Below are 13,000 nucleotides of genomic sequence, written 5' to 3'. Positions count from 1 at the left end.
TTTTCTTTTTTTCTTTTTTTTTAATTTTAAAATAAATTTATTGTAATCAAAACAGTACAATGAACTAGTAGAAAACCAACAACATTAACACTTAAACTGGGGTAGCCAAGGGCAAAATAGTAACAGTAAGGAACTCAATAAACAAATATACAGTAGAACCGGTACAGTGTACATACTTCTTGAGAGAGCTCTTGACAGAAACTGCTCTTTTTCAAGGACAGCTGTGCCAGAACTACGGCTTGCCCAAGGTCATCCAGCCAGGTGCAAGTGGAGGAGTGGGGAATCAAACCCAGTTCTCTCAGATTAGACTCCGCGCACTTAACCACGACACCAAACCTGACGTCACCTGCAGCGCTTTGCTTACCTTGCCGAGGGGGATGCTGGCCACGTAGATCAGGTTGTCGTCCTCCCTCTTGAATCTGGGGTGGATCTTCTCCTTTACGATGAAGATGATGTCAGCTGGAATGATGTTTGGGCCCTGCAAGACAAGGGTGTTAATAATCACGCGGCTGGACCAACCCTGGTCAAGGATGCTCTAGGCCAGCAGTGGCCAAACTCGCTTAACGGACAGCCACACCGAATACACATCAGATGCTTGAAAGCCGCAAGACATGAACAAATGTTACACATACAGTTTTATTGACATTATTATTATTATTTTATTAATGTCAAATTAGACTGTGTGAACGATGCAGCTCCTGAGCTGCAGTTTGGCCACCCCTGCTTTAGGCTGAGGGGTCATTTCCTGCAGGAGCGCACAGGAGCGGAGCTCTGGTAGTAAAGAGCCCAGGGGGCGGGCACATGCAACAAGCCCTGCCCCTCTGCTCCCAGCAGCCCTCAGTCAGAGCAAGAAGCAGCCAGGTAAGTTGCAGAGCCCCGCCCCCTGGCCCAAAACAGTCCAGTGGCACCTTTAAGACCAAATTTTATTCAGATACAAGCTCTCCCTCCTCTGCGAGGACAGATCTGCATGTCCCCCCCCAATAGCTAGCAATCCAAAACAGTCCAGTGGGTGGGTGTTGCCTTCTGACACACTTCTGGTGATGTCAGGGCGTGTGGCATATGCAAATAAGCTATGCTAATGAGTTATGCTAATGAGCTCCTGCACCTCTTTGTCTACGAAATGACCCCTGCTTTTAGGCTAAACCTGCATTGAGCAGGGGGTTGGACTGGGTGGCCTCTAGGATCCCTTCCAACACTGTGATTCTATGAATCACACTGGGTGGGTTGGGCGGTGGCTGCTCATTTACTAGTAGTTCCTTCTTTGGATGGAGCTCTTTTGCCCACTTGGGGAGCTTTGACCACCATGCAGAACCAGTTGTGTTTCTCCCAGGAGGAGAACAGGGGGGCACAGGTGTAACCTTCCAGGCAGAGTCCCTGTCATGCCCACAGGTAAGCAAAACTGTGCCGAACCAGAGGTTCAGAGAACGACTGGGTTGGTTTTGTGCTGCCTGGGAGCCCCACTCCGCCTCCAGGGAAATTTACACCAGAACTCTCTTCTCTCTCAAGGGGCCATCAAGGCAGCTAACATATTAAAGCATGCGTGATTTTAAAAAAATCATGTTTTAAAATTCCTGGCTAGGTTTAGGGGCGGAGCCTGTTGGATATTGTAATGCAGGGCTATTTTGGGTCAGGAACGCACAGGAACGGAGTTCTGGCTGGCTCCCGAGTTGGCCACGCCCAGCAGGAACTCATTAGCATAATAGGCCACACCCAACAGCAGAAGCTCATGAGGATTGGCTACATTAGGGGTGTGTGGCCTAACATGCAAAGGAATTCCTGCTACAAAAAAAGGCTCTGGGTTTTGACAACAAACAAGGTAAATAGAGTAAGAAGCAAAAGGTGGGTGTGGCTGGATGGCCACACTTCTGGTAACATGGGGGTGCGGCCTAATGAGCTAATGAGCTGTGCTGTCAGGGGTGTGGCCTATTATGCTAATGAGTTCCTGCTGGGCTTTTTCTACAAAAAGAGCCCCGTTGTAATGCATCAATAAACAAGAACGGGGACCAAGGTGGAAATAACCCAAGATTTAAAAACCCACCGTGTACTGAAAATATAACACTTGAAAGATTATTTATAAATCTATATAGATTTAATAAAATTTATAGAATTTTAGGATATGTTATACAGATGCAACTCTATCCTTATAACAACGAAACTAAATATTGTTATATTACAGTACCACATAGCATTCTCAGAACTCATTTCAAAAGGATCTGGTGTACTAAGCATTCATACAACATAATCCAAGAACAACTTCTTCCAAACGTCTTGCTCCTGCAAGAGAAGCCATCCAAATATCTTGCTCCTGCAAGAGTAATGATCCATCTTGCGACTGGATTACTTTCTTTACAGCAGCAGGATACATAGAAAGGAGAATCTTCATGTTGCATAATTCCAGAAATCGATGAACTTTAACTGTTGCATGAATGCTGAGTCCACCAGATCCTTTTGAATTGAGTTCTGAGAATGCTATGTGGTACTGTGATAGAAAAATATTTACTTTTGTTATTATAAGGATAGACTTGCACCTATCTAGCCAAAAATTCTATACATTTTATTGAATCTATATAAATTTATAAATAATTTTCCAAGTCTTATATTTTCAGTCCACTGTGTTGTTTTTTTGTCTTGGGATAGTGTAACGCTGCATGCAGGAGGATTTGGGAGGGAAAGGGTTAAGAGAAAATCTCTCTGGGGTACACCTGTCAGTTGACCCAACCTTCTCATCAGTCAAGAGGTTGAGCCTCTTTGACCCTCCCTACGGCTTCTGTTTTTTTCATCATATAAGAAGAAGAAGAAGAGATTGGATTTATACCCCACCCTTCACTACCCAAAGGAGTCTCAGAGCGGCTTACAAACTCCTCTCCCTTCCCCTCCGCACAACAGACACCCTGTGAGGTAAAAGAAGAAGAAGAAGAGATTGGATTTATACCCTGCCCTTCACTCCCCAAAGGTGACTCAGAGCGGCTCACAAACTCCTTTCCCTTCCCCTCCCCACAACAGACACCCTGTGAGGTAAAAGGAGAAGGAGAAGAGATTGGATTTATACCCAGCCCTTCACTACCCAAAGGAGTCTCAGAGCGGCTCACAAACTCCTTTCCCTTCCCCTCCCCACAACAGACACCTGGTGAGGTAAAAGAAGAAGGAGAAGAGATTGGATTCATACCCCGCCCTTCACTACACAAAGGAGTCTCAGAGCGGCTTACAAACTCCTTTCCCTTCCCCTCCCCACAACAGACACCCTGTGAGGTAAAAGAAGAAGAAGAGGAGATTGGATTTATACCCTGCCCTTCACTACCCAAAGGTGTCTCAGAGCGGCTTACAGTCTCCTTTCCCTTCCCTTCCCCACAACAGACACCCTGTGAGGTAGGTGGGGCTGAGAGAGCTCTGACAGAAACTGCTCTTTTTTCAAGAACAGCTCTTATCAGAACGACGGCTGGCCCAAGGTCATCCAGCAGGTGCAAGCGCAGGAGTGGGGGATCAAACCCGGCTCTCCCAGATTAGAGTCCGCGTGCACTTAACCACGACACCAAACTGTCTCTCTTCTTCTTCTCTCTTTTACCTGGGCTTGGACCTGTCGCAAGTTAACCTTTTTGAAGTCACTGTGTTCACAAGAAGTTAAAAGTATCCCTGTGAATATGCCATGTGAGATTGCTTCTGTTTTAGTAAGTGAAATTTCTTTCTTGTAGCGTCAGATCTATCTCTGTAACTGGTTTGAGCAGCATTTCCCCCCCTTAACTGGGGAACCCGACACTTCAGAGTTAACCGCGTCCAGGGATGGCGAAAGATCTGAGAAGCCCTGCCATGCGTCACCTGGTCTCCTTCCCGCTGAAAGGTAATCCTGGTCCCCTGTTTCCACCCGGGCTGCACTTTGATGGTCAGGATCTTATCTTTAATGGTGGACGCGTGGCCGTCTTCGTTCATCACCTGAGGGGGGGGGTCGGAAAAGGTCAGTACGGTTTCAGGTTGAGCCAGCTAACCAGGAGGCTTCAGAAGAACATAAGGGAGAAGCCATGTTGGATCAGGCCAATGGTCCATCCAGTCCAACACTCTGTGTCACACAGTGGCCAAAACCCAGGGGCCATCAGGAGGTACACCAGCGGGGCCAGAACTCCAGAAGCCCTCCCACTGTGGCCTCCCACAGCACCAAGAAGACGGAGGACCACTGCCCCAGACATAAGAACATTAAGAGAGAAGCCATGTTGGATCAGGCCAATGGTCCATCCAGTCCAACACTCTGTGTCACACAGTGGCCAAAACCCAGGGGCCGTCAGAAGGTCCAGCAGTGGGGCCAGAACTCCAGAAGCCCTCCCACTGATGCCCCCCAAGTGCCAAGAAGACAGAGCATCCTTGCCCCAGACACAAGAACACAAGAGAGAAGCCAGTGTTGGGTCAGGCCAATGGGCCCCTCCAGTCCAACACTCTGTGTCACACAGTGGCCAAAATCCAGGGGCCATCAGAAGGTCCAGCAGTGGGGCCAGAACTCCAGAAGCCCTCCCACTGATGCCCCCCAAGCGCCAAGAAGACAGAGCATCCTTGCCCCAGACACAAGAACACAAGAAAGAAGCCATGTTGGATCAGGCCATTGGCCCATCCAGTCCAACACTCTGTGTCACGCAGTGGCCAAAACCCAGGGGCCATCAGAAGGTCCAGCAGTGGGGCCAGAACTCCAAAAGCCCTCCAATTTATGCCTCTCAAGCACCAAGAAGACAGAGCATCACTGCCCCAGAGAGAGTCTTCCTTCTAGTTGTTGTTCAGTCGCACAGTCGAGTCCGACTCTTCGCGACCCCATGGACAAGATCACGCCAGGCCCTTCTAGACCTGGTGGCTAAGAGCCATGTGTTCTTCCAATCCCCTCTTGAAGCTGTCTATGCTTGTAGCCGCCACCACTGCCTGTGGCAGTGAATCCCGCGTGTTAATGACTCTTTGGGTGAAGAAGAACCCTGGGAAGTAATTGTGAAAACCTGAAAGGTCTGAGTAGGAGGGCCGTACAGTTCTTTCCAGTGACTTGTCTGCTCCTCATCACACCTCTCCCAGTTGCTTTTCTTCTGAAAAACACAACTCCTGTATCTCCCCTCCCGCTCCACGGGTGAGCGCCCAGTTCTGTTTTGTTCTTTTTTGGGGGGGGCGGAGATTTGGGAAATGGGCGAAGGGGTTTAAGCAGCCCCTCCCCCCCCAGTTCTTTTCTCTCATTTATGGCCTCCACGCCACGGTCTGCTTTGCATGAAAAGGGGGCAAAAAAGGCCAAGAAGAATGAAGGGATTGCCCTTCGCAAGTAATCTGGTCCTCCCCTGAGAGGGGGAGGGAAAAGGCGGGCTTGGGCTTACCCTGCGGGAAATCTTAATTTTTTTGGTACATCCGTAGAACAGGTCTTCCAGGGAAAGGTAGAGGTCCCGCTCGATCGGAGGGTCCTGCTTCTTCACTCCCCTCCCTCGAAGGCCCCCAAAGGCCATGTTGACTTCGGCCCCTTCGCTGGTATAGAACTCTAAGCGGGAAAAAGAACACGGAAACACAAAACTGGAAGGGACCCCCAAGGGTCATCTAGTCCAACCCCCTGCACAATGTAGGAAATTCACAGCTATCTCTTCCCCCTGCTCCCCCCAGTGATTCCCGCCCTATGCCCAGAGGAAGGCTAAAACCCTCCAGGACCCCTGACCAATCTGGCCTGGAGGAAAATTCTTTCCTGATCCCAGAGAGGCAATCGACGTTTCCCTGGGCGTGTGAGAAAGGGCCACGAGAACTAAGCACTGAGGCAACCCTTCCTGCCCCTCCCTCTTGTGATCTCCCTAAGTTCACAGAATCAGCATTGCTGTCCCATGGCCATCTAGCCTCTGTTCAAAAACCTCCAAAGAAGGAGAGCCCACCACCTCCCAAGGAAGCCTGTTCCACTGAGAAATCGCCCTAACTGTCAGGAAGTTCTCCCTAATGTTTAGCTGAAAAACAGTGGCAGGCAGTTCATGGTGGAGCTTTTCCTTTTCTGTTGTTGTTGTTGTTCAGTCGCACAGTCGAGTCCGACTCTTCGCGACCCTGTGGACCACATCACGCCAGGCCCTCCTGTCTTCCGTCGTGCTCCAGAGTTTGCTCAATTTCATGTCCGTTGCATCAATCTTTCCCAGCATCAGGGTCTTCTCCAGTGAGGGCTCCCTTCTCATTGGGTGGCCAAAGTGTTGGAGCTTCAGCTTCAGCGTCTGGCCTTCCAGGGAACAGTCAGGGTTGATTTCTTTGAGGATTGACTGATTTGATCTCCTTGCAGTCCAGGGGACTCTCAAGAGTCTTCTCCAGCACCATCTTTTCTTTTAAGACTTACCAAAAAAAATGGATGTAACTAATCCTAGGGCCCAGCTACGTGTTAATGTTATTTACAGGTCTGGCCCGTGTCTGTCACGGGGCCTTCCAAACACAAGTGTGCTGGCAGCTACATGTTGGGACCAAGGCGGTGGAGTCTCGTGAGCAAAAAATCCTACTTGGTGAGCTCCTGGCATTAAAGTTGTGAGTGAGCGATTTGGCTACTGCATCAATTAGCTTGCTCTGGAGCCCTCCTTCCTGAGCTCAGGCAAGAATCTGCGAGCGGGAGGCTAAAAAACGGTGAGCTAGCTCACACTCACTCAGCTTAGAGGGAACGCTGGTTGGAACTGAATTCGCAGGTGCGTCGGGGGTCCAATTAGGATCCAGACGCAACCCTGAAAGCAGTTTCTGGAATATCCCTGAAAGTGGGAGAGAATGCCATCAGAGTTTTAAAAGACATTCCATTTGAAATAAGACAGCGGAGAAAGAAGTACAAAGAGCTTGTGCTTTTTCTTCAGACAAACTCAATTGGATATAAATGGCTAATTCCAGAAGACGTCACCTTCAAAATTAAGGATAAAAAAGAAAAGATTGACTCTGTTCTGAAAGCTCGGGAATTTCTAAGGGTCCAGTTGGGAAGGCCAGAGGATGGGGGAAAAAGAAGAGGACAGCAAGTCTAGTGGCGAGCTGGACTCGGGTTCTTCCGGAGAGGACTCTCTGGCAGAGCAAGGGGCAGCAGCTCCAAAAAGTCCTTACAAGTTGCGGAAGAGACGGGGAAACGAGAAGAGAAGGCTGAAGGACTCTGACTTGTGCCTTTGAGAATTTTGAAATGGGATGGTTGGGGGTACTGTTCTTAGACAGTTAAGTTCAAGATTTAAAGAAAAGGGTAAAAAATATTATAAATGTTTGACTCAGTTTATAATGACATTAAAAAAGGGAAGACTTGATGTAATTACGCTATTGATGATCTTGTCTCTTGGGTTTTAGGTAGTAGTGGGTTTCTTTACTTTATCCTGTAAATATAGTCCCCCTCCCTTTTTTCTGTTAGTTTTGTAGTTTTATAAAAAATAATAAAAAAATCCCCTCCGGGGGCTCAAAAAAAAAAAAAGGATCTGGTTGGGAAAATAGGGTGGTGGTGGAAGGCAAGGCTTAACCCCCCCCCCAAGGTCCTCGTCGAAGTCAAGCCCCCGCACATCTGCAAATCGAAGTTTCAACATGGGACACAGGTGTTCACCGGGACACACGGCAGATGTGGGGCAGGCCCACATAATTTGGCGTTTTAAGCCGCTCTGAGACTCCTTTGGGTAGTGAAGGGAGGGGTATAAATCCAATCTCCTCCCCCTCCTCCTCCTCTCCGCTTAACTACCTTCCTTCCCTTCCCTTCCCTTCAAGCCTGATACGAATAAGCAACATTTCAACTACCTTCTTAACTACTTCCTTCCCTTCCCTTCCCTTCCCTTCAAGCCTGATACGAATAAGCAACATTTCAACTAAATGCATTTGGAAGTTAAGATCTACCCATCTTGTCTAAATCTGTTTGTAAATTTGTTATTGTATTTTATTGTAATTTATTGTTTTTAAACAATGTGTTTACTGTTTTAACCTCGGCACATGGTGCCCTTGTTAGCCGCCCTGAGCTTTCGGGGTAGGGCGGGATATAAATCCAAATATAAATAAATAAATAAATTGCTTGTGCCTACCATTGAAGGGGTTGTCTCCTCCAAAGAACTCCCGGAAAACCTTGTCAGGGTTCCCATGGAACACATAGCCTTCCGTCCAGGGGGTGTCTTTCCCAAATTCCAACGGGATGCCTCCTTTAAGGCCTTCTTCTCCAAATTTGTCATAAATGCCCTTCTTCAATGCTAAGGGGGGGAAACGGGATGGCATGCATTTTGATCACGGGTTGATTTGAACCTGCGGGTACCTTTGGAGTTCTGAACCTGGACGGCAGCCGCAGCTGCAAAACGGCTGCTGCAAGAGGCAAAACGAATCACAGAATCTCCTGCATAACTCTCATAGTTTCAGGTGGGTAACCAAAGTGGAGCTGCGGTGGCTCAAGTGGTTAAGACGCTGAACTGCAGGCTGTGGAAGGTCGGTAGTTCAGCAGTTCGAGACCCGGGTGTGCCGCATGATGGAGTGAGCTCCCGTCTCTAGTTCCAGCTCCTGCCAACCCAGCAGTTCGAAAGCAAGAAATTGCAAGTAGATAAATAGGGACCACTTCGGTGGGAAGGTAACAGCGTTCCGTGCGCTTTGGTGTTTATTCACACATGACCACGGAGTAGATAAATAGGTACCACTTCGGTGGGAAGGTAACAACGTTCCGTGCGCCTTGGTGTTTATTCACACATGACCACGGAAACGTCTTCGGACCAGTGTTCCCTCTAAGCTGAGTTAGTGTGAGCCAGCTCACAGTTTTTTAGCCTCCGGCTCACACATTTTTGTCTTAGCTGAGGAGGGATGGCTCCAGAGCAGACTAATTGATGCAGCAGCCAAATCACTTGCTCACAACTTTCATGCCAGTAGCTCAGAAAGTAGGATTTTTGCTCACGAGACTCCACAGCTTAGAGGGGACATTGCTTTGGACAGCGCTGGCTCTTCGGCTTGGAAACGGAGATGAGCACCGCAACCCTAGAGTCGGACTCGACTGGCTTTCGAGTGAGGGAACCTCTACCTTCACCAAGTTGGTATGAAGCAGCAGAACGAAGTTTGGGTCCAGTGGCACCTTGAGGACCAACAAAGATTAATTCAAGGTTTTAGCTTTCGTGTGCGTGCACACTTCTTCAGATACAGTGAAACAGAATTCCCTCAACCATTACACATAGGAAGTGGGGTTGGTTGCCAGGAAGGGCCAATTAGAGTCGAGACGGAGACAGAAACAAAATGGAAATTACCAGTCCATCCATATAGAGAGTGGGTAAGCAGTAAATTACTGGTGCTCATCTCTGTTTCCAAGCCGAAGAGCCAGCGCTGTCCGAAGACGTTTCCATGGTCATGTGGCCGGCGTGACTAGACGCCAAGGCACACTTCCCACCAAAGTGGTACCTATTTATCTACTTGCAATTTCTTGCTTTCGAAGTACTAGGTTGGCAGGAGCTGGGACCAGAGACAGGAGCTCACTCCATGCGGCACTCGGGTCTCGAACTGCTGAACTACCGACCTTCTGGGCTTTCGAGCAAGGGAAACCTTTACCTTTATAATGAAGATGATTAACAGATTCAAGGATCAAACAGGAATAATAAGCTTAGTTTATATGGTTACCATTTGTTCGGATTCAGTTCTGGGGGTGGGGAAGTGAAGGAAACAAATATGTCAAAAATGGAGATGGATGCATCCTGAATTGTGGAATGCTGAGAGTACTTAAATTGAGACCCTCTTCCTATATGTAATGGTTGAGGGAATTCTGTTTCACTGTATCTGAAGACGTGTGCTTCCACACAAAAGCTTATACCTTGAATAAAACTTTGTCGGTCTTAAAGGTGCCGCTGGACTCAGACTTTACACCTCTAATAGTAACTCTTCAACAGTTCAGGTAGAAGCTCTGCTTCACAGGATACCTTTTAAAATGAACATATTGTTTCAAAATATTCACTTGCACGCACACACCTTATCTCCATATAGTGAAGACCTTTGTGCTGCCGCCAAAGAAACGTCTTTACAAAATCTGCAGATGCCAATCAGATCTCCAGTGGCCAATTAAAAGCCTTGCTGGGCGGGAGCCTCACCTGGCCCTGGCCCCTTTCTGAAAACACTTGGGGGCACCAGGAAAGCCACGGCGCCCGTGGGCACCCTGTTGGGGAACCCCGGAGTAGACAATAATAACTGTGATGAAACGCGGCAGAGACAAAGCATGAACAGAAAGGACGAGTTGTCCACTTACGGTCACTCAGGACGTCGTAGGCTTCCGCGAGCTGCTTGAATTTCTCCGCCGCCCATGACTCCTTGTTTTTGTGAGGGTGGTTTTTCAATGCGAGTTTTCGATAGCTGCGAAACATAACCGAGGGACCTGTGTTTTCTCTCTGTTTTTCTCTTTACCCAAATGGGTAAATTTTATGGTTGGATCTTAGGGCAGGCCTTTCCCCCCAACTTATGGAACCGGGCGCTGAAAGGAGAGGAAGGTTCCCACCATTTGCACACTGGAATCACAAGATCAAGCCCCGTATCTTTTTAACTACATTATGTGACAGACCTGAAAATATTAAATGTCAGATGTTGGGGTTTTTTTGCCATCGAGTTAAGAACATAAGAACATAAGAGAAACCAATGTTGGATCAGGCCAATGGCCCATCCAGTCCAACACTCCATGTCCCACAGTGGCCAAAAACAAAAGGTGCCATCAGGAGGTCCAGCAGTGGGGCCAGGACACCAGAAGCCCTCCCACTGTTGCCCTCCCCAAGCACCAAGATGACAGAGCATCACTTGCCCCAGACTGAGAGTTCCTATCTATACCTTGTGGCTAAGAGCCACTGATGGACCTCTGCTCCATATGTTTATCCAGTTCCCTCTTGAAGCAGTCCATGCTTGTAGCCGCCACCACCTCCTGTGGCAGTGAATTCCGTGTGTTAATCACTCTTTGGGTGAAGAAGGACTTCCTTTTATCAGTTCTAACCTGACAGCTCAGCAATTTCATGGAGTGCCCACGAGTTCTTGTCTTGTGAGAAAGGGAGAAAAGTCCTTCTTTCTCTACCTTCTCTACCCCATGCATAATTTTGTAAACCTCGATCACATCACACACACACACCCATTGTTCCTCCAAGCTAGGGAGCCCTCCGCTCCTCCACCCTCCCCAGTCTCTGCACTTAGATATTCTGCAGTTTCCCAAGCTGGAGGCATAATTTTGTAAACCTCGATCACATCACCTCCCCAATCGTTGTTTCTCCAAGCGAGAGAGCCCTAAGCTCCTCCACCCTCCTCAGTCTCTGCAGTTAGATCTTCTGCAGTTTCCCAAACAGAACCTTTGTCCCAGTTCTTGCTGAGCTGTAGACTGCCATTGTTCCACTCTGCAGGTGGGAAAAAAAGTAAAAATCCCTGCAGTTAGAAAGACAGAAGGTCAGGGAGAAAGTTTAGCTTCTCCCTCGCCTGACATCTTTCTAACTGCTGGAATTTTTACTTTTTAGCATCCCCCAATATGTCTTCGGACAGCGCTGGCTCTTCGGCTTTGAAACGGAGATGAGCACCGCAACCCTAGAGTCGGATTTGCCTGGCTAAGGTATAGATAGAGGCTCTGGGGCAAGGGGTGCTCTGTCTTCTTGGTGCTTGGGGGGGCAACAGTGGGAGGGCTTCTAGTGTCCTGGCCCCACTGGTGGACCTCCTGATGGCCCCTGGTATTTCTGGCCACTGTGTGACGCAGATAGGACAAAAATGTGTGAGCCAGAGGCTAAAAAACTGTGAGCTAGCTCACATTAACTCAGCTTAGAGAGAACACTGATCATGTCCCCTCTAAGCCTTCTGTTTCCCAGGCTAAACATACCCAGCTCTTTCAGCCTTTCCTCGTAAGACTTTGATTCCAACCCTCTCACCATGCTGGTTGCCCTCTTCTGGACACGCTCGAGCTTGTCAACATCCTTCCTCAAATGTGGCACCCAAAACTGGACACAGGACTCCAGGTGAGGTGAGTCAATCCATCTTCTGTTGGGTCTTCCTCTTTTCCTGCTGCCTTCAACTTTTCCTCACATGATTGTCTTTTCCGGTGACTCTGGGCTTCCCAAAATATGACCCAAAGTATGATAGCCTCAGCTCCGTCGTTTTAGCTTCTAGGGAGAGCTGAAGCTTGGTTTGATCTAGATTTGTCTTTTTTTTTTAATGGTCCGCGTTATCCATAAAACTCTTATCCAACACCGCTAATGATGTGGTGGCGGCTACAAGCATGGACGGCTTCAAAAGTGAATTAGATAAGCATATGGAGCAGAGGTCCATCAGTAGCTATTAGCCACAAGGTCTAGATAGGGGCTCTGGGGCAAGTGATGCTCTGTCTTCTTGGTGCTTCGTGGGGTCAACAGTGGGAGGGCTTCTAATGTCCTGGCCCCACTGGTGGACCTCCTGATGGCACTGGTATTTCTGGCCACTGTGTGACACAGAGTGTTGGACTGGATGGGTCATTGGCCTGATCCAACATGGGCTTGTCTCTGATGTTCTTATGCTTTCGAGCAAGGGAACCTTTCCCTTTTTAATATATGCTAATATCCAGGGATATGCACCGTGTAGACACGCATCTATCGAGCGTCTGTTTCAGGCTGTTGGTTTCTATGCTCTCATGGACGCCAAAATCCCCCCCCCGCCCGCCCCCCCACCGAGGTTCTCACGCCTTCTTGATGTCGGCATCCTTGGCGCTGCGGGTCAGCTCCAGCACCGCGTAGTAATCCTGCCCCATGGCGGCGGCCTTGGCGGCTCCCCCTGTCCGGGCCGGCCCGCTCCGTTGCCAGGCTCTCCCGTTGCTAGGGACGCCGGCGCCTTCCGCCCCTGGTGCATCCTGGGAGTTGTAGTCCTGCCTCGCCGGAGGGCGCGCTCCCGTACCTTAGCCAAGGGGGCGCGGAGGGGGGGGGGGATCGCAGTGTAATCCGGCGTCTCCCTTGCAACGTTTTGAAACCGGACTCCCCACACTGTGCAAGGTGGAAACACTTTACTTGATTTTGTAGTGCATCGTTGGGAGTCCTGGGGCGCCTTTAAGACCAGTAAAGTTTAACTCTGGGCCCGCAATGTTCCCTCTAAGCTGAGTTAG

At 48.9% G+C, this 13,000-nt stretch overlaps 1 protein-coding gene across 1 annotated transcript in view; it reads right to left on the bottom strand.

Annotated features, from left to right (window-relative positions):
• The window catches only part of DNAJB13 (DnaJ heat shock protein family (Hsp40) member B13), a 19,479-nt gene extending 6,817 nt beyond the window's left edge, over positions 1 to 12,662 (bottom strand). Inside the window, exons 1-6 of the mRNA XM_015425052.1 lie at positions 12,585 to 12,662; positions 10,163 to 10,266; positions 7,986 to 8,147; positions 5,328 to 5,485; positions 3,814 to 3,927; positions 365 to 478 (exon numbers count right to left, since the gene is read on the bottom strand). Coding sequence (XP_015280538.1) covers positions 365 to 478; positions 3,814 to 3,927; positions 5,328 to 5,485; positions 7,986 to 8,147; positions 10,163 to 10,266; positions 12,585 to 12,652 — 720 coding nt within the window. The 5' untranslated portion in view covers positions 12,653 to 12,662. The remainder of the gene's footprint in view (positions 1 to 364; positions 479 to 3,813; positions 3,928 to 5,327; positions 5,486 to 7,985; positions 8,148 to 10,162; positions 10,267 to 12,584) is intronic.
• Positions 12,663 to 13,000: the final 338 nt, after the last annotated feature.

The sequence above is a fragment of the Gekko japonicus genome, unplaced genomic scaffold, assembly GCF_001447785.1.
Source record: "Gekko japonicus isolate JY-2015 unplaced genomic scaffold, Gekko_japonicus_V1.1 scaffold2548, whole genome shotgun sequence".
NCBI classification, from domain to species: Eukaryota; Metazoa; Chordata; class Lepidosauria; order Squamata; family Gekkonidae; genus Gekko; species Gekko japonicus.
Note: the sequence above shows the minus strand (reverse complement) of the source record. Positions and strands in the feature narration are given on the sequence as shown.